The sequence below is a fragment of the Vombatus ursinus genome, unplaced genomic scaffold, assembly GCF_900497805.2.
Source record: "Vombatus ursinus unplaced genomic scaffold, bare-nosed wombat genome assembly UNPS02014794.1, whole genome shotgun sequence".
NCBI classification, from domain to species: domain Eukaryota; kingdom Metazoa; phylum Chordata; class Mammalia; order Diprotodontia; family Vombatidae; genus Vombatus; species Vombatus ursinus.
Window position 1 is genome coordinate 19,358,124 of NW_020954572.1, and position 21,898 is coordinate 19,380,021.

At 40.5% G+C, this 21,898-nt stretch overlaps 2 protein-coding genes across 2 annotated transcripts in view; one reads left to right on the forward strand and one right to left on the reverse strand.

Moving 5' to 3' along the window:
• The window catches only part of HAUS2 (HAUS augmin like complex subunit 2), a 23,535-nt gene extending 4,686 nt beyond the window's left edge, over positions 1–18,849 (reverse strand). The window contains 4 exon segments of the mRNA XM_027869862.1: positions 523–655; positions 2,217–2,286; positions 2,606–2,698; positions 18,659–18,849. Coding sequence (XP_027725663.1) covers positions 523–655; positions 2,217–2,286; positions 2,606–2,698; positions 18,659–18,751 — 389 coding nt within the window. The 5' untranslated portion in view covers positions 18,752–18,849.
• The window catches only part of LRRC57 (leucine rich repeat containing 57), a 10,937-nt gene continuing 7,261 nt past the window's right edge, over positions 18,223–21,898 (forward strand). Inside the window, exons 1-4 of the mRNA XM_027869861.1 lie at positions 18,223–18,525; positions 19,140–19,268; positions 19,379–19,517; positions 21,230–21,498. Coding sequence (XP_027725662.1) covers positions 19,185–19,268; positions 19,379–19,517; positions 21,230–21,498 — 492 coding nt within the window. The 5' untranslated portion in view covers positions 18,223–18,525; positions 19,140–19,184. The remainder of the gene's footprint in view (positions 18,526–19,139; positions 19,269–19,378; positions 19,518–21,229; positions 21,499–21,898) is intronic.

Below are 21,898 nucleotides of genomic sequence, written 5' to 3' on the forward strand. Positions count from 1 at the left end.
TTGTATGTAGAAGAAATCCTCTGCTGGGCTGCAAGTTGTGCAGGCCAGCTGTAACTGAAATTTAGCATTTTTTTCAATTATTTAAAAACATTCTTCTGAAAAGGGGCCTACAAGCTTCACTACACTGCCAAAGTGGTCCATGACACAAACAAGTTTAAGAACCAATGGATTAGAGGATCTTTCATCTCCTTTATAGTCCTAACTCCTTTGACTATGACTCTAAAGGTAAAATGTCATAATGGGAAAGGCACTGGTCTTATAACATGAAGGTCTTTGTTTAGACCCTGGGCACTTAACCTCTCTGAGCCTCAGTTTCCTCAGATGCGAAATGGAGATAATACTATTTACACTACTTACCTCACAGGGTGATGATGATGAAAATCTCTTGTGAATCTTCAAGTCCTATGTAAGTTTATTCCATGTCACTAAAGTTACTTATCTATGAGTTATTTGGTTACATATCACTAGACAGCAACTAATAAAATAATATAGACCCATAACTTGAATTTTCCAAGGCCTGACCTGTGGTAAATGGCTTCTATAGGCAAGTTCTCCTGGCACATGGGCTTCATCAGTCGATGTCGGAGGGCCCTCTTCTCCTTCAGTACAGTCTCCAAGTGTTGATTCATGCTTTGCAGAATCTCACACTTTTGAGCTTTATAAACCAAAAGCAGTGAATGTAAAGAGTAAGCCAGGTAAAGGATGTTAACTTTAAAGTCACTAATCATTTCTTCTCACTTTATCACTAGCAGTGATTTTATCTCAATCCTTCCTTACCCTTAATCTAGATCATCAAATCCCAATTATTTCCCCTCTCAAATCTACCCTTTTGCTGATTTTATAGCCAAAGCCCTAATTATCATATACGAACTCTGGCTTCACACATCCAGTATTCTAACAATACACCAAGAATCAATTATCTTAAGTGCTGTTTCAATTCTCTCAATACCCTTTCTTAGAATCCTACTTTGGTCTACAATGGCTTACTACTTCACATGAACTTGGTGACCATGTTCTCTTCTCCACTCTCACTTTTCTCAGCCTTTAATAATCATAATTTTTGTCTACTTTGAAGCTGAAGTGCTCTGTTCTAGCTAGGCAAATATACCTACCACCATTCAATTATGCTTGATTTCTGGGTCACTGGCTATATTATTTCTCCTAGGTGAAACACTTTCCCCATACTTCGACATCAAATCTTGCTCTTTTCATTTGCTCAGAATTATTTACCCTGTAGGTCTATGTATCTCCACAGCAAGATGTTTATAGGTTTGTATTTCAATCACTCACGTTCATGTACAGCTAACTACTCTATTTGTCCTATCTCTGAGATAGGATCTACATCTTATACTTCCTTTATAACTCTGAGGTGTCCTTTATGAAACAGAAATTCACTTACCAGAACTGTGAACTTAAAGCACTTATAAACTGAATCACTGATTCAATCTTAGACAGGGTTCTTAACCTGAGATCTGTGAATGCTTTTATAAGGATACTGTGGTTCAAAAATGTAAGGTCATGTTGCATTTCCCAACTGTAGGTACAAATAGGGTTGTAACAAATTGGAACTTCCTTGCCCCACAGACCAAATGAAATTAAGTAAAGGACCGAAAGTTCTTCACATCTGATTTAAATAAACAAGCCATTAGACTATGAACACAGTATGTACAAGTCATTTTTATCTTTTTTTCATTATCAATAGAGATCTAAGAATTGCTCATCCTTCTACATTTTGTATACCATTTTTCAAACTGATGTCCTTTAATTTAGATTGTGTATAATAAATTAACTTTGAAAGATTAAAACGGTTTATGGAAAGAATTATATGCCCTTTGTATCTCTTCACTATCTTCTACTGCCTAGCTTCTCATAATTTCATTTCAGAATATAGGAGATGGGGGAGAAGAATGCTTACTTTGTGGCCATACTTGTCAAAGTTATGGGCAAATGGTGAGGTTGAAACTACCAATAAAGGAGGTCCTGTAATACTTAATCATTTGTTCTCGTTTACTACCTCAAGTGCTCAGGATGTCAGATAAGACATAGAACAATGACATCACAGATCCCAGGCTTTCCTTGAAGAGATGATGATATACAGTGCTATGCCTTGTCATTTTATAGTATTACTTGAAGGTGCTTAGTCTCTCCTGTTAACACAGATGATCAAGAGATGATGGAAATGCCCAGCAACTGTCCATTTAACTAAAACCACTTACCTAGAAAGAAAGGTTTAACGACATCTGCTGTATCCTTTTCTAGTGTTAAAAGGTCAATTTCTAAGGTCTTCTACAAAAGACAAAAATAACACTTGGCTCATTCAGAAAGTAGCTTGGGAAAAAAGAATGACACAAGAGTAAAAATATAGCACTTAGGCCATGCTGCTGATAGGTTTCACTGGAAAAAGGAGGAGGGAAGGAGAGGCTAAGCAAATAGAAAGAAGATACTCTGGCCAAACCCCTTGTAATTCAGTGACATATTTCCTTTGAGGGAGACGATAATAAGGCAAGAAAGAAAGGTGGACTGTTGATTCTAGAAACAGCAAGACTTTCTGGCAAAACTGGGAAGTAAAATAGATACTATCACATGTCAAAAGTGAAGGCTTTACCTCTCTGATTTCAGCTTGCATATCTTTAATCTGCTTGACTCTGGAGAAGTTGACAAAAAATGGAGCAGGGTTCTTACATGAATCTAGTATCTCCTATTATGAGAGACAGAAGACAGCAAAAAATTAACAAAGTCAAAAACAACAGGAAAGTATCAGAAGCAATTTCTGTGAGGCACAACCAACTCTTCGCCTCTAAATACAGAAAACAGGTGTCTCCTGTTTTTCAAAACATCCTCTATTTATAAGGGTAATTACACAATTATCTTGAAAATAAGACTAAAGAACCAACCAGCAGAGTTTATGCACAAGAATGAATACACATATGTATATGTTATTAATCATACATTCCCAATTGAAGAGGATACTAACCCTAGAGTTATCAGAAAATCTCAGCTCTTGTACTCTTACAAATCATAATCCATCCCTGATTTCTTTGATCTCCTTGGAGTTACCAGGTGTAAGTTTCACAACTATATTTGCCTTTTTAAGTTAAAGAAAATCTGACCACACTTTTCTCAAAATGAAAAAGAAATATCAAATACATGAAACTAGTTTTAGACCACCCTCTTGTCCCAGGAGCCAGAGAAGGGTATGCTCTTCTCTCCTGCTGCCCTGTCATGGCTGCTCCTATGGAGAAGAAGAGGTCAGAAAAGGTGGACACAGGGAATCAGCTGAGGATTAAGACAAAAGGTCAAAATTAATATCCTCATCCTTCTCATGTCCTAGGGCTAACAACTGAAAGTAAAACAATAGTAAAGGAAAAGAAATGACTGGCACACCTTACTCATCACCTTCCTTTGTCTTCCACCCCCTTTTCACAATTAATTTACTCTTCCATACGAGGGCTCCATCTCCTTTATGTCTTGGTATAGAATAGAGTGGCCAGCACAAGATCATGTCTCCTGGTCAAATTTACCAACTTTCTTCAATACTATAAGGAGTTGTCATTTCATTGATGTGGGCATTCCTTCTACAAAGTAGCTCAAAACCACTCTATAAATTAATATATGATATTTGAGAATTTACCACCCTAAGGTCAGTATGACGACCTACTCCAAATTTAGCTAGACTGATCTCCCAATAACAGACACATAGTCCATTGCCGGGAATGAACTCTTAAGTCAGGGATCTCCAAAGTGCAATGGGAGCCCTGGCCTGAGACCAAGTGTTAGAAGAAGGTTTACATTCTACCCTCCCTGAAACAGCCAATGATGAGGTTTATCTCCAATATATGTCACCACTCCCCCATTTAATTCCTTTTCCTCCACTGTGCAAACTCCTACCCTCCTCCCTAGCTAGGTGGTACAGTGCACAGAATGCTAGGCCTGGAGTCAGGAAGAACCGAATTCTAATTTGGCCTCAAACAATTACTAAGTGCAAGCTATTTGATCTCTTCCTGCCTCAATTTCCTCAACTGTAAAATGGGGATGTTGTGAGGATCAAATAAATTAATAAGAGCTTGACACAGTGCCAGGCACATATTAGGTGCTTAATAAATGCTTCTTCTCTTCCCCACTTCCTGAGCCAAGATTCAGTCATTTAAGGCAGGTATAACCTACAGGCGCCACTGGAAAATTCGCACTGCATTCCCCCTCCACAGCCACCCTCTTTCAGATAATCTCATGTCTGCAGCAAATGACCCTCTGAGGGTGGGCAGAGTTTACAGCACTGTGACTGGTAAGGAAGAATCCCTCTTCTCCCTTTTCTGTTTCGTATGGAACGTCCTGAACCCCACAGGATGAGCAGGCTCTGATGTGCTGTGATCTTCACTGAAGATCTCACCTAACACAAACCCACCCCTCTTCCAAACCTGCCTCTTGTTACTGAGATCACTGTCTTTCTAGCCACCTAGGTTTACAACATTAGTGTTATCCTTGTCATTTTTAATACCTCATTCTCCCTTTAGCTCATATATCCAAACAACTGCCAAATCTTGTCATTTTACCGTCACAACAACTCTCACTTCTGTCCTCTTCTCACTAATCTACCTCTCTACAACAGACAACAAAAGCAACTAGGTTAGTATTGTGGATGGACTTAAGTCAGGAAGACCCCAGTTCAAATTCTCCTTCAGACACCTAACAAGTATGTGGCTCAAGGCAAAGCACTTAAACTTTGTCTGCCTCAGTTTCCTCATTTGTAAAATGGGGCTAATTAGAACCTACCTCCCAGGGTTGTTGTGAGGATCAAATGAGACAACATATGTAAAGCACTACATAAGTGCTAGCTATTATTATTACCAAGTCCTCATCGCCTCTGCACTGGACCAATGCCACAACCTCCTAACTGGTCTTCACTCCCCGAGTCTCTGCCTGCTCCAATATGTCGTCCACATAGCTACTGAAGTTGTTTTCATACGCAGCAAATCTGACCATGTCACTCCCTTACTCAATAAATTCCAGTAAAAGAGAAGAGGAGAAAGAGAAGGTACACCTGTGAAACCCATTTATCCTTATGTGTATTTATTACCTTTCCACATATATGTATATGTACACACACACATTATATGACCAGATTTCACATTAATCAATGCAAATATGTGAACCGAGTGAATCTTATACCCACAGGGAGCTGGTATCTTCTCATGGTGTCAAAAAGATTATGTTTTAAGGGTTGTTTAAACCGGGACCTATCAGTAGAATCAGAAGAAAAACAAGCAAGGCCAACAAGACTACATCAAAGAACCGTTGTTTACGGGATCGTGGCAGTTTCTAAATTTCCCTGGAAAGAAGAAATCATGACTGTTTTAGGGATGTGGTTTATCCTAGGAAAGTAAGACTAAAAACGTACATATATATACCTGCTGGGGAGAAAAGTTTCTATACTTTGGGAGTTGCTAGTGTTTTCATACGTTCTGGTACTATATAATAATGCATCATACTGTAAAAGGAATTGCCAAGATAAGGCTCTATTTAAAAAAGAGACAGAAAAAGAAAAAGGAGGAGAGAATAAAGAAAGTACTGCTCTTTGAAAGACAGGCATTTGAAATCCAGGACTATTTTGCCTACAACAGGTGATCTGGTCACTGTCTGAATATACATCCTTACTTATGTATGTAGTTATACCCATGTCCAAATTTCATCTGCTAGAATTAAACTCTGCAAATGACCACCCTTTCTTCTTATCAATATGAACAGAAAACACGGTTCCTATCCGTGAGGATTCCAAAATCTAGTTGGGGCAACAGAACACACACCACATACAAAATAAACAATACGAGGCAGTACATACATGGAAGACAGATCAGACAGCTCAGGCAGGCAGTGAATACAATGAAGGTAAATCTGAGTAGGCTGGAGTGCTTAGAAAAAGCTTCAAGCATATGCAATTAAATATGTCCAATCCAACGGGGGAGGTAAGGGATTAATGCATTGTGAAATAGTCTCAATAAGGAGTTTTTCTTTTGTGTCATGGACAGTTGGTAGGCTCCTGAAATCTATGGATACTTTCTCAGAATAATGGTTTTAAGTAATTCAAGGAAATACTAAATTTCTGTTAGAGGCTAATGAAAATAAAGATGTAATGTTCTTCTCATCAAAGTTCACAAATCCCCTGAAATCTACCTTGGGATCCCACAGGGGTTGGTGAATTCCAAGAACCCTTGGCCTAAACTAAGTTCAAATGCACCTTGCTTTGCAAAAGGGTTATCTCCCTCCTTTTTTTTTTTTTTTTGCATAAAAACAAAATCCTATTTCCCTCATATATTTTATCATTTGGAAGAATGTATCTTAGATCGTTCTTCTATTAGGAATGGCTCCTAGCCCTTTAGTCTTAAATTATATTTTGCCTCTATTTCCTATCTCTCAAGTAGTTAATGTTCTGTAAACAGACACTAAGATACATTAGGGGACTTTAATAAATACCCTTTTGTACCAGGAATAATTCTCTTTCCTTCCCAATTTCTTTAATTAAAAAAAAAAACCTCAGCAAATAATAAAAAAAAACCATATTTAAGTGGAACTTACTTATGAGGTAAGTTATATATAATCTATCTCAATATACCTGATACAGCAACTCAGACCAACAAGCCCGAGTACTCAATCATAACTATAGTCTAAAATTTCTTTAAAGAGATCCTTTACCTTTGCTGCTCCAGGTTGACCTTTTCATGAACAGAGAGAAGTGAACAGATTAGAGAGTTGTTACAGAGGTACAAATGGCAAGACTTAGTAATTGATCAAGAGGGAAGTTCATGAACCTAGGTGAGAAGATATAGGGTCCTTGAGAGAAAGAGGTAAAAAGTAAGTTTGGGGAAGAGGAGAGAAGGCGTAATGAGTTTTATTTTGGTCATATTAAGGCTTAGATGCCAAAAGGGCATAGAAGTAGAGATCTCCAGCAGTCAGCTGGTAATATGCAAACGTAGTTTAGTTGAAGGACAGGAACCTGATATGTAGATTTGGGAGTCACCTGTATAGATATGTAATTGAAGTCAGCCAAATTTATGTAATCACTAAAGGAAAAGGTGCTATAAAAGAAGAGTAGAAGGTATAGGGATAGAATCTCATGGGTTACCTATGAAAAAAGGGTAGGAAACAGATGACGAAGCAATAAAGGAGACTGAAAAGGAATACTTAGAAAGGGAGAAAGAGAACAAGACAATATCAGAACAAGGGAGAATAAGAAACAATGAACTCCACAAGTGTTCAATAAACTGCAAAACACAAATCACTTAGGAAAGAACTCTATTTCATAAAAATTGCTGGGAAATTTGGCAAGCAATATGGCAGAAATTAGATTTAGACCAACACATTATAACATATTTTACAGTACATTCTACATGGATACATGACCTTAATATTAAATATCATACTAGTAAAAAAAATCAGAAGAGAAGCAGATTACATGCCTCTCACAGCCAAGGATAGGAGATGTAATCTTAACCAAATAAGGGATAGAGACAATTATGGAAGATGACATAGATAACTTTGATTACATGAAACTGAAAAGCTTCTGCACAAACAAAATTAATGCACATAGGATAAGAAGAGGAGTAATCAAATGGGAAAAAAACTTTGTATCACATTTTTCTGATAAGGGTTTAGAATCAAAGGATATATAAATAATTAACATATATACAGGGTATCCCCAAAGTCTAGCCCTAATTCTGACTTATCAAAGCTTAAGACTGCATCAAGACTTTTGGGATACTTACTATAAGGCCAGAAACCATCGCCCAATAGATAAGTGGTCAAAAGATATGAACAAAGAACTACTTATAACCTATATTTTTAGGTTGTTAGAAGATTTATTAACAACCTACATAATAACCTATACAAACTATTAACAACCATATAAGAGAATACTCCTAATCACTAATAAAAGAAATATAAATCAAAACAACTTTGAGGTTTCACCTCACACCTCGCAAACTGGCAAAGATGACAAAAGACGGGAATAGTCAAGTTTGGAAGGGTTTTGGGAAGACAGGCACATTAATACATTTTTGGTGGAGCTGTGAATCAGTACAACCATTTTAGAAAATAATTTGTAATTATGCAAATAAAGTGATTAAAATGTTCATACCCTTTGACCTAGAGATTCCATTACTAGTATTATATAGCAAAGAGGCCATACATAAGAAAGTCCCATATGCATCAGAATATTTATAGCAGCACTTTTAGTGATAGCAGAGAATTAGAAGCACAGCAAATGATCATTGATGGCTAAAGAAATTGTTGTGCGTGAATGCAATAGAATCTTACTCTACTGAAAGAAATGGTGAATGTGATGAATACAGAGAAACATGTAAATATTTATACAAACTAATGCAGAATGAAGTAAGCAAAGCCAAGAAAGCAATACATGCCGTAACAATGTAACAGGAAAAAATGACCGAAAAAAAAAAAATCAAAAGTGAATGTTGCATAGTTATAAAAAACAAGCATGGCTTGAAAGTAATGATATAAGAAGATTCTCCCAACCTAACCTTTTGAAGAGGTGGAAGGTCCACAACTGTTGTAACATTGCACGGATTTTCACTTTTTTGAGTTATGCTTTTTTTTTCTCTTCTTTTTCCTTTTTGGTCTTTAAAATATACTATTTGTTACATGGGATGGCTCTTTGGGAAGAGAGAGAGATACAGGGGAAATTATGGTAATATAAAAAAAAACAAAAAACTTATACTTGAAAAAGTAGAGTGGTTAACCTTGAGAAGAAGAGCTACCTGTTCCTCCAAAACAAGACAAAACAAAAAACTAGAACAAAGGAAGAGAGGATAGATGAAGACATAGAGGGATTTTGAGGTATGAAGGGGAAAAGATGGAGTTTAGAACAGATGACTCTGTCTTTAACTCTTCTGTTAAAGGAATTTTGGGCAGCAAGGCACAGGAAAGAAAGGTACCTTTTTGAGGGCAAGGCAATCTTCCTAGACAGCTTAAGTCATACCAAACAGCAGTGTGCCAAAAGGTTTACCTGCGCCAACTCTGGCAGACAAGAACCCTGCCATACTGGGATTTAAAAAAAAAAAAAAGAACACAATAGTTCGTAGTAGTTCCTGCACCGAGACTTATTTATTGTCTAGTAGAAGATAAGATAGCTATTTAGGCAAAAGATCTAAATATATACTAAGTAAGCATACAGAATACTATGGAATTATAGATGTTTAGAACAGATAGAGATCTCGGGGATCATCCAGGAGTCCAAGACCAGACTTCAAAGGATCAGGAAACTTAGTCCCAAAGAAGATAAATGACCTTTTTGAAGTCACACTGATAGTGAAATTAGAACCTAACACTCCTTACTGGTGTTCTTTTCTCTACACCCTAGTGATGCAGAAGAAAATTATCTGTACTTCCTCCTTTCATAAGGACAGCCCCACTGACCACCATGCAGCTTTCCATATAGCAAAACTGAAGTTGTTATCTTTACTGTCCAAGCCTCAGCTTCAAAGTTCCTTACAGCTTGACTGAAAAAACAGGCTCATATACTTCAGAGCTGCAAGGGATTATTAGAAATCATCCAGGCCACACTCCCACCATCATTTTTAGAGGAAGAAACTGAGGCCCAGAGAGTTTGTCCTACCTAAGACTGCTAGCAGCAGAGCCAAGATTTAAACCCTGCACAACAATAAATCCCCTGCCTAGGTACTATGGTCACAAATTGTTTTACTGATGAAGTTCCACTTTTAAGCAAGCCTGATAAAATATAAATGAAAGCCCAAATTTACCAGGGTTGAAAAGAATCAATACATCTGCATACAAAAGGATTACTAATGACAGATGTCAATAAAGGATCCTATTAAACAGTTAAGTCCCCCTGATGTGTTAAAAAACAGACTGCAATATACAAATTTAAGATTTATATGAAACCCTATCAGAAAGTGTTATGTAAAATATGGGACACATATCTCTGCTTAAAATAAAAAATTAAGTAGGCATTAAAATCTGGGATTGAGGGTTTGGCTTTTCTTAAAATGTAAAACTCTGGGTGGGGAACAGACAAGAGAAAGGCAGGGGACAGGTTTAGTCTATCTAATGGAGCATCTGCCCAGTAGTATTTTCTGAAAGGAAAGAGGTGAGGAACTCCAGCAAACTGCTTAAGGGTCTGACTTCCTATGTATCTGTCTTGTCAGTTTGGGGGGAGTTCATTTGACCCTGTGGCCAAGACTTCTTCAAATAAAGTCAGTTTTGTGATGTAGACAAAAGCAAATGTAATCTTAGGATGCATTACAAATAAAAGCATTAGTGTCCAAAGCAAGGATGTGATAGTCCCACCGTAATCTGTCCTTGACAGATCAATTCTAGATGCCACAATTGGAACATTGGCTAAGCTGGAGGACGAGAGCTGGTTAGACTACATTTGTACTCTTAATGACCTCAAGCAAGTAAAGATTCATCTTTATAAAACAGCAGGATTTGTCCAGTGAAGCTATATGAATACAATTCAAGAGATGAGACTAGAGTATCTAAAGAATTAAATTTTCAAGGGGCAGCCAGGTTGGCACACCTTGGAGTCAGGAGGACCTGAGTTCAAATCCGACCTCTGACACTTGATACTTCCTAGCTATGTGACCCTGGGCAAGTCACTTAACCCTGACTGCCTCACCAAAAAAAAAAAAACAGAATTAAATTTTCAGGTCACCAAAGGTCAATGGAGAGGAACAAGGCAGTGTGAGTGGAGTGTATTATGTTATATACAACTGCACCATAGAAGCGGTGTAAAGGGTATCATTTGGAAGACTCTGGGCTGGAAAAGAATTGGGCCAGTAATAGAGGGCAGGATAACTGGTGGAAAACCCAAATGCACCATCAGTATCCAAGCAATGCTAAGAGATTTAGAAGAAAGTCTCAGGTATTTAAAATGGAAAGCCTCATAGTTTATCTATGGGAAAAGAGGATATAGAAAGGGGATTACCAACACTATGAAAATCACAAATCCATTGGAAAATACTGATAAGCTGGAATGTGAGCAGAACAAGGCAAACAGGTCAGTAAGAAGAATATGCCACAAAAGTACTGGTTGAAGACTTATATGAACTGACACAAAGTAAAGTAAATAGAAACAGGAAAACAGTAAAACAATGACTACAGCAATGGAGACAGAAACAGAAGCAACTGTCATTGGAGTGTATAATACAAAGTACCTGGACAGAAAGAAGAAATAAATGAGGAGTCTGGAAAACATCACAAGCCAGACAGAGACATGACAGTAGTGATGGGAGACTTCAATCCCAGAGAGAGGCTAAAGCTCGCTTTCTGCCAAAAATGGAGAAGCCTTTTTGACTTGCTTTAGTGATAATTTCATCCATCAAAACATGGGAAAATTTTATTCTAGATATGATTCTCACCAACAAAAAGGAACTGGTTGGTAGGGTGGAACTGATAGGAACCTTGGGAGAAAGTGACCACTCCATTCTAGAGTGTGCAACAGAGAATATGAAATCTGGGCACTGTCTGAGATGCACCTTAGATTTTGGAAAAGCAGATTTCGGAGGTGAGAGAAAAGATAGATAAGATTCCATGGATTAAAATGCTTCAGAAGAAGTCAGTCCAGGATGGATAGGAGATGCTAAAAAAATGAAATTCTGAAAACACTAAAAGGTAAACAATTCTAATGAAAAAGAAAAATGGAATTTATCTGAGAAGGCCAATGTGTGGATCCATAGAGGACTCCAACCAACTTAGATTTTAAAAAGATAGGTAGGGGGCAGCTAGGTGGCGCAGTGGATAGAGCTCTGGCCTTGGAATCAGGAGGACCTGAGTTCAAATATGGCCTCAGACATTTGACACTTACCAGCTGTGTGACCTTGGGCAAGTCACTTAACCCCGATTGCCTCACAAAAAAAAAAAAAAAGGTAGAGAAAATGGAAGCAAAGTCAGGTAACAGAAAACAGATGTAAGAGCATAGTAGGGTCCTACAAAAGTGTCAGGAATGCTAAAGCTCAGAATGAGTTGAGGCTGGTGAGGGAAGCTAAAGAAAAAAAAGGGGTAGGGTTTGGGTTTTTTGTTTTACTTTGTCTGTTTAGCATATTGAAAGGAAATGGAGGATATCAAAGAAGGTATGAGAGAAGGCACAGAAGAGCTGTTTAACTCTTATTTTGTTCCTGTTTTATCTACAAAGCACTAAAAATAATGGAACAAAAAGTTGATATACACAAATAAGGACACAGTAAGAGAATACCTAAGTCTGTACAACACATGGCCTGTGGGCCACTTGTGGCCCACCAAAGGATTTCAGGCAGCCTATGAAAAATGTAGAGGATATAAAAGAAAGTAAAGATGTAACAAGTGCTTTGTCCGTGTCCTGCTTAATAGTAAAAAAAAAAAAGTAAACCCAGAAAATGAGGTTGCTACTAAGGTTAATTTTCAGATTTCTAAAGAACGGCTGCTGCTGGGAAGTCTTTTACTTAAGGTGACTTCATAAAGACGTGTTTGCTGATTGCAGTTTCTGGATTTACATCCCGATAAAAAAAAGCGTTTTCGAGAATATGAGTTTGTCTCATATGATTGTGCAGCGAGGAATAGCCGATGATAAACTGATTGGTGACGAGTATAATACATCCCATAACTAAATGTAAACAGTAAGAAAACCTGAAAAATGTATTATAACTTGTACTGATTAGCAAAGTAATTTTTTTAACATTAATGTGATTTCACGATAAATAAAAATCTTAAGTAATAAGTGTAATTAATTGATGTTCATTGAAATTTCCCCTTTTTTAATATGGTTTATTTGCAAAATAGTTTAATCATTAACTATACCTGTACTTGGAAAGTGAGATGCTAAAAACCCACCTGCAGCCCGAAGTTTAGCCTATTTTAATTTTGGCCCCTACCTACTGCCAAGTTGTGTAGGTCTGGAATACCTAGTTGCTCTTGATGAATTCAAGTTTCCTGGCACAGATGAATTACTTCCTTGGGTCCTGAAAGATCTGGCAGATGTGACTGCTGTGTCTCTATCAGTGATATATGAAAAATCATGGAAAACAGAAGAAGTACTCTGAGATTAAAAAAGGGCAAATATCTTAATTTTCAAAAAAGGCAAGAGGAGAGAGTCTAAAAATTACAGGCTAGGTAGCTGGCCTCAAATTCCTGGGAAAATTCTAGAACAAATTGTCGAAGCAGTGACTGTCAAACGTCTAAAAAGGGAAATGACAATTACAAAAAGTCATCATGGCTTCATCAAGAACAAGATCATGCTATAACTTCACATGTATAATGGGTATTCATATTTCTTCCCTTTTCAAAGAGTAGGGGAAGGGCTAGAGGGAGAGAATTTGGAATAAAATAAAAATTAAACAAATTTTAAAAAAACAAGTCATGCTAAACCAGCCTCATTTCCCTTTTTTTGACAGGATCATTAAACCAATAGAGCAGGGAAATTCTATAGATATAGTTCACCTGGATTTTAGCAACATTTCTTATGAAGTATATCATATTATACTGATAGACAAGATGGAAAGGTATGAATTAGGCAATAATACAAACCAGATGGATTGACATGAAGCAGACAATAATACTAATTTATAGATTCAGAATGGCTGGATTAAAATATTAGTTATTAATGTTTTTGTATCAATATGGCAGAAGATCTCCAGTGGAGTACCCCAGGGATCTGGGCTAGGCCCTCTGTTGTTTATCATTTTTATTAATGATCTGGATAAAGTCATAGATGATGTAAACTCATCAGATTTGCAGATTACACAAAGGTAAGAAGGACGGCTAACATATTAGATGACAGACACGATCCAAAGGGATCTAGAAAAGCTACAGAATGGGGCTGAGTATAATAAGATGAAATTTAATAGGGATAAAGGTTAAAAAAATTCAGTTTCAGAAGTTTAAGATGTAAGATGAAGAAGGCATGGTTAAATATCAGCTGTTCTAAAAAATATCTTGGGGTTTTAGTAGATGGAAAATTCAATTTTTTTTACTTTCCTTTATATCCCCAATGTTTGGCATGGGGTCTGACATGTAACAAGTTCTTAATAAATGCGTGTTAACTGGCAAAATGAGGTAGAAAGTGACATGGCAGCCAAAAAAGCTAATGACATCTTGGGCTACAGGAATAGGGAACAGTCCCACAATAATCATCAGACCTCATCTGGAGTGCAGTACTGTATTCATTTCTGGGAACCATGATTTAAGAAATACACCAATAAACTGGGGAGTGTCCACAGAACAGCAACAAGGATGATGAAAGGCCTTGAATCCATGACGTATGAAAAATAGTTGAAGGAACTGGGCATGCTTAGCCTGAACAGAATACCCAGAGGGTACATAATATAATAACTATCTTTCAAGTGTGTGAAGGGCTGTCATGTGGAGGAGAGATGAGACTTGTTCTGTTTGGACCCAGAACCAGTAACAATAGATAGAAGCTGTAAAGAAGAAAATTTGGGCTTGAATTCTGAAAAAACTTCCTGAAAATGAGAGCTGCCCAAAAGTATAATGGCTGCCTTGAGTTCCCCCTCCTCTGAGGTCTCCAAGCAAAGGATAGATGACAACTTGATGGTACGTTATAGGAAGGCTTCCTTTTGGCTATCGATTAAACTGGATATCCAACTGAGGTTCCATCCAATTCTGTGATTCTATCACTCTCACTTTTTTATTTTTATCCCCAGGGTCTAGGATAGAGACTGGCATGTGGGCACGGCAGAGGGATTAGCCTTATTCTGCTTGGCCTCAGAACAGAACTAGGACCAATGAGTGAAGATAAAGAGGCAAACTTTAATTCAACATGAGTAAAAGACTTCCTAATAACTAGAACAATATAAAAACTCAAATTAAGATCTCCTTGGGACACAGAGAATTCTTCTTCACTGGAGATCTTCAATCAGAAGCTAGGTGATTATTCTAGAGCTGTTTTAAAAGAGATTTCCATTCATCTATGAGTTAGATTAAATAATCTTTAAAATTCAATGAATCATTTATCCTAGAACAAATTGTAAAGATATTAATTGGATTCCACGGAAGGTCCACCAATTCCATTTTTTTATTCATTCCTTTCATTTCTCATTCTAGACTTTTTTTTTTTAAACAAAGAACTTAGTGCTCCTTTAATTAGTCTCAGCCCCATGGGCTATGCAAATACACTCAAAATCTTTGGTGCCATAAGATAAAGTAGTATTCTTTCTGAATTTATATCTTCCTGAGGAGCCTGAGTTCAATGCACTCAAATACAGCTGAAGCATTCTCACAGCAAGATCAATTTTCCTAAAGTGGGTGGGTGGGTGTGGGTGTGTGTGTCTCTCTCTAAAGGACATACAGTACTCAAATATTTAAATGATCTTATGATTTGGGTGTTCCCTCCAACAATGCAGATTGCAATGCGTATTTATTCCTACCATTTCAGTGCTACTCTCATCCCTGTCCTCAAATAAGTCTGCCACAGGAGGGGTTAGCCCCTGGACCAGGAAACTTTCCTCAATTTTTCCTGTCATCACCAAGGATAGCAGTGGGCCAACACCTGGCCTGGAACAGAATACGAGAACTGAAAGGGAACTCAGCGGTCAACTAGTCTAACTCCCTCTGACAAACATACATTTCATTTTATAGAATTAGAAATAGAGGTGCAGAGCAGTAAAATCCCCCCACGTAACCTCTCTATATTCCATTTCATTAAAAGCCATTTTAGTCATAGTCATAGTCGGTCAACATTTATTAACTGCCTACTATGTGCCAGGCACTGTGCTAAACTGTGGGGATACAGTTTTTAAAAGGCAGTCCTTGCCCTCAAAGAGTTTATAATCTAAAGGGGTGAGGTGGACTGCAGAAAGATAATACACTCTAGGTCAACAATAATCATCTAGTTCAGGCACAGGGGCAGGATTTAAATGAGTAGATGAACTTCCTTCTCAGGGCCTGAGATTGTGAAAGACTGGAATAAAGAAATCTACATCTCAGATGCAGTGCGGGGAGTACTGGTCCAGATGGTGAGGAGGAGCAGGTTAGTAGCAGCAAGCCGAATAACATGGTTCAAGTGTGCACTCAGGCTGGACAGAATATGAAGCTGAAGCTGAGGGAATCTATGTTTTCTTAGACGTGCTCAGGTCATCTTTTCTACCAGACCACAAGCTTAAGCGCAAGAAGCATGTCTTTTATGCCTCTTTTGCACTCCTTCCCCACAGTGCCAGACTCCGTTCACCACAACAATCATTAAATTGTATATGTTCTATACAGGGTAGCTAGAAAGTCCTTGTTGCTTTCAAAAAGTAGCTACCCTTCTACCAAGTATAAAATGTTAAGAAATAGTAGATACCTGAAAGATAGATTATCTAGTACAATCTCTTCACATTTCAGATAAGAAAATTGATTCAGAGAAGGGACTTTGGCAAAGGTCACAGGAATACAGAGAAGTGCCTTTTCCACTAGATACCTTGTTGCCTCTCTAAGAGGCTAAAAAGCTGTCCTGACAGTCGCTCCTCTAACTAAATCCCACATCTGTTGTACGTACCCAAACCAGAAGCCCTACAGACTTTCAGGGACCAAAGGTGAAGGTATATAACCAGTAAGTTTCTGTATATCTATACCTCCCTAAAAGCAGGGTTGAAATGAAGGTGGCCCAACAGGACACCCGTGGAATAATGGGTGTATCAGTTGCAAACGATGACGATTCTGGAACCAAAAAGCACAAAATCAGGCCAAGAAGAAACAGCAAACACCTACTGCTTGGGCAGAATTATCAAATAGGCAAAGTCTACTCAGTGCCACCTACATATCCCTTTCTGAACTCTTCTCACATCCTTTTAGCACTTTATTCCCACTCCATGTGCCGAGTTTTCTTATCCATGTAAGCTGTCACCAATATAAAAGATGGAAATAATTTGACAAATTTACTCACACTATCATGTCCAGGAATTAGGCAGAAAGAAAATGCTTAGCTCAAAGAAATGCTTATTTGGTACAACAGTGAATGAGAAAAGATTAAATTTTTCCTGAGAACTCCAAGAGGCAGAGGTCTGAACTAATGTTTAGAATATTGGAAAGTTAGATGATTAGAAATTCGGAAGCAGAGCAGTAACTCCCCTGTTTTTAAAACTGAAAATTTTAAGACATTTCTTTGGTCTAATAAAAAGCACTTTCCAAACTTCCCTGTTTAAAGATGGGATAGAATTAAAAGGCCTTTTCATAAAGTCCTCTAGATGTGATCATTGCCTTCCCTTCTCCCTCTGGGGCCCAATGCACAGCACACAGTAAGTACATGTTAGCTATCATTATTATTATTATTATTTATACAAGTGTCCAGCACAGAGAAGTGAATTTGATTGAATGTTAGTAGATGTGTTCACACAATGACTAGATGACCAAATCTTAGAACTGTAAGGGAATCTAGAGATTATCTCATCTCTCATTTTCATATAAGTAAACTTAAGGCCCAGAGAAATAGGTGATTGTCCACACTCATGTAGCTACTCTCCTTTTCTACCCTGTATTCTCATTCTTTTTTTCCACTTCACTACTTCAGGCACAGACCTTTCAAAGGTTTACAACTCTTCTGCAACACACGGCCCACTCCCTCCCACTAGATACAGAATGCAGTTCACAATCCAACTGTTTACATGAAAATGTAAGTTCCTTGATGGCAGGACCTTTTTTCCCTTTCTTTTTTCCCATTCCTTTCTTGGTATTCCCTCTGCACACTGACATTCTCGTAGATCCTCACAAAGCACACTCCATCTCTGTTCTCCCCATCTTTATACTGGCCGTGCCCTCAAGCCTGGAACGCTCATCCTCTCCACCTTCATCTATTCTTTTCCCTGACTTCCATCATGAAGATGAAGCTCAAATCTCAATTTCTGCAGGCGACTTTTCCCAGCCCTCCCAAATGCAATTGCCTTTCTCTCTTAAAATGACTTCTCATCAACTCTGCCTAAAATGTGCATGTCCCTGGTTACATACAAGATTTATAAGCGGTCTCCCCGTTGGAATGGGAGTTTCTTGCGGGCAGGGACTGCACAGGCCTTTCTTTGCAAACCCTACCCCCTTCCCCAACGCTGAAAACACATAGTAAACACTTAATAAATAAAATGCTGCCAGGAGTTGCTTTGGAACAGAGGGTGGTGCCTTCCTTCCCTTGCCAGCCTATGGAGAGACAGAGCAAAGTATGACGTTGCAGCCGCGCCCCTGGACGAAGAGCGATTGGAAGGCTCAGCTGCCTCTCTCCTTTCTCCCCTCCCTCCAGGGCCGCGCAGGGGGAAGCTTCTTCCTGCCGGGACTCAGCCTAGGATGATCCTTCCTCTCCCGGCGAGTCACAAACCTCACCAACCCGCAGAGAGGAATGTTCGTGGGATCGCGGAAACGGGCCTTCGAGACCATCTACTACAACCCCTTCACGTCTGACAGAGGAGGAAACTGAGGCTCGGAGAGATTTAGTGACTTTGCCAACATCACCCAGGTAGGACGTGGAGGCGAGATTCGAACCCAGGTCTTGGTACTGCGGCTCCAGCGCTCTTTCCACGACAGTCCACACCGCCGACTTAAGTAAGCACCCTCTCGGCAGACTCCTCCGCTTCCCTCCCGGCCTGTCTAGGACCTTTTTTTCTTCTTTTGCCTGGCTCCGCGCCCAGTCACCATAGTGACACTATCTTCCGTTCCCAAGTCGCCAACCACTCACCTGAGTGACGAGCCCCGAGGCTAAGCATTCGGCCAACAGCAGCCCCGCGGCGGTTGGGGAGGTCTCCGGGACCCAAGGGTTGGCAGCCGCCATGCCTCCGCTAACCGTCTTTCCTTGCCGGGGGGCCGGACAAAAACGAGGCTCAGTCTCCGGGCGCGCGCGCCGCGGAACCCAAACGGCGGCAGCCTGGGCCAACCGCGCAGGCGCGTGCCAGTGACGTCATAGGGCGTTCCGAGGCCCGGCCGGGAAACAGGCTCCCGCCCAGGGGCGGGGTCCCCGGCGTCACCGGGCCGAGGCCTGAGTGCCCGGGCCGGAGGCCGCCGGGGCTGTGAATCCGGAGCTTCTAGCAAGCGCCGGACTTCCGGGGAGCTGCGGAGGGCGGTAGGGCCCAGCGGGTGGGCAGGCGGGTTGGACGGGCCCCAGAAGGGAGGCCGCCGCGCCCCCTCGGGCCCGGCGGTGACCGCAGCGGCTTCTCTCGCAGGGCGAGTGAGGCCGGGGCTGGCTGGCCGGCTGCAGCGGCTGCAGGATGGGGAACAGCGCCCTCCGCGCCCACCTGGAAACGGCGCAGAAAACGGGCGTGTTTCAGCTCAAGGACCGCGGGCTGACGGAGGTGAGACCGAGCCCGGGGCGGGGAATGGAGCCCGGCCGGCCCCGGGAGGCGGCGGGGAAGCGGGAGGCTGGGCTGGGCCGGCCCGCGCTGCGACCACCCCCTTTCTCCAGTTCCCCGAGGAGCTGCAGAGGCTGACGAGCAACCTCCGGACCATCGACCTGTCCAACAACAAGATAGAGCACCTCCCGCCTGCCCTCATCGGGAAGTTCACGCTGCTCAAGAGCCTGTCCCTGAACCACAACCGACTGAGTGAGTGGGGGTGGGGAGGGGCCCCGGCCGCGCCCCCGGAGCCCCACACCACGCTCTCCCCGGGCCAGACCGCCTGTGGCTGAGTACTGCCCTCCAGGGCTGGGGATGAGATGAAGAGTGTCTCCGATGAGACTTGAAATCTGTTTTGTAACAGTCCCCTGGTATAAAGGAGCACCCCTCCCCCAAGTAAGGTTCCCCTTACTTGCTTTAACAGGGCTCCCAGTGCCCTACCCCCTCGGTGTAGGTTGAGTCCTTGCCCCTGTACCTAGTGAATGTCTAAGGAGAGACCCTCGGCCCAGCCAGAGACGTTGGGGAGAACAACCCCCTTAATAAGTATGCATGCTGAGAATAGTATGCAAAACAGTGGGAATTAGTACAATGCAAAGCTTTATTGCAAGGAGTGGGGAAGAGGGAAAAGGATGACTCGGGTATAAACGCTAACAGTACAACTGGTATTATGGCAGTGCTGCCTTGGAGAGCTCAGAAACATGGGTTCCATCAGCAGGAAATGGTGTCCCAGTTGGAGAGAAAAGGGTCTGTTCCAAAGGCTCCTTTTTGAGAGTGGAGTTCTTATATGTCAGGGTCAAGGCAAAGTATTATTTTGGGAGTTTGGGAGAAAAAATAAAGCTGGTGGTAGACAAGATATTATTTGGGGGACACAGCTGAACCTTCAAAAAATGTTGTCAGCATTTTCCATGTTCTTTAAGCTTACAGCTTCCCTTAAGGGTAGATGATCAAGCTTGATCTTATAATAATGGTTTGCATGCATAGATTCTATAAGCTACAGCCTCCCTTAAGGGGAAAAATGTCATGGTAGTCTGAAGACCACTAGGCCCAACCTTATAACAATAGCACTAGAAAAATTGGAACTATTAAAAAGAAAAGGATACAGAATTTACTAAGGCCACACACATGGGATTCTGCAACTCACAAAATTACCTTTAAATCAGCACCAAGTGTTTGTTAAGAAGGTGCAAGCACTGTGCTAGGCCCTGGGCATAAAAAGAGGGGAAGACATCCCCTGCCCTTAGTCCAGTGGGGGAGACAATGTGCAGTTATGTATAAACAAGACATATCATTAACACTGAGAAAATTTCAGAGGAAAGATATTAGCATGTAAAGGAGATGGAGGATGCAGAATGTGGGACTTTAGCAGAAGATTCAAGGAAATCAGAAGGTGGAGCTGAGGTGGAGAGAGGTCTGGGTTTGATTAGTCTTGTTCAAGGAACAGTAAGTAGGTCTGTGTAGTTAGGTCATGAGTAAAGAGAGTCAGGTATAAGAAGACTGGACTGGTAGGAGGGGTCCAGGTTACAAAGGTCTTATCAAACACCAGAGGATTTTATATTTGATCTTGCAGGTAAGAGGTAGCCACTGAGCTTTGAATAGAAGTTTGTGACATGGTTAGATGTGTGCTTTACGAAGCTCTCACTGATGGACTGGAATGAGGAGAGAGTTGAAGGCAGGGAGAAGCCATTGCAGTAGTTACACAGTAATTACCCCTTTAATGCCATTGTGTCCTTTATTTTCCATGTGACCTTCCAGAGGGAAATATAGCAAAATACAGTTTTTGAAAAATAGCACAGCATGGGGGTGTTCTAGATCAATTAAGAGAAAATTTATTGGCAAGGCAGTCTGCAACAGAATCTTTGAAAGCTTTTTGAAATTGGTCCTCCTCTGCATCACATTGAATTGTTTCTGATTATCTTTGCTAGCTGTTCTGCCAGAGGAGCTATGCAAGTTGACAAAGCTAGAGACCCTACACCTTAACAACAATCACCTGACACAGCTGCCAGCTGCTTTTGGGCAATTGTCTGCCCTCAAATCTCTGAGCCTCTCTGGGAACCAGCTTCGAGCTGTACCATCTCAGCTTTGTAGCCTTCGACACTTGGATGTGGTAGATCTCTCCAAAAACCAGATTCAAAGTGTACCTGACACAGTAGGAGAACTACAGGCTATTGAGCTGAACCTCAACCAGAATCAGGTTTGTAACTTAGACACGCAGATGAGTTTATGGACTTTTGAATAAGCCCTTTTCCTCTTTTTGTGGCTCTCTGAGAGAGAGAAAAAGAGAGATCTTGTGTGTGTCTGTGTCTGTTTCTGTGTCTGTCTGTGTGTGTGTCCGTGTCCATCCCTTAACTCAGAGGGCCATTATTTGCACACAGCTTAGGATCAAGTTAACAGGACTGAATCCTGTGAGCAAGGTTTATGTTAAAGCCCAAGCAACCATTTAAGTTCCTATTGTTCTCTAAAGTTTAAGTGAGGTGGTGGTAAGAGGTAAACTGTCTTTTCATGAATCTTGGTAGACTCCTCAATCTGCCTGTTCTTACCCTGAAAGATTCCCTGACCATTTGATCCCAGAACCTTTTAATAGGAACTGGGAA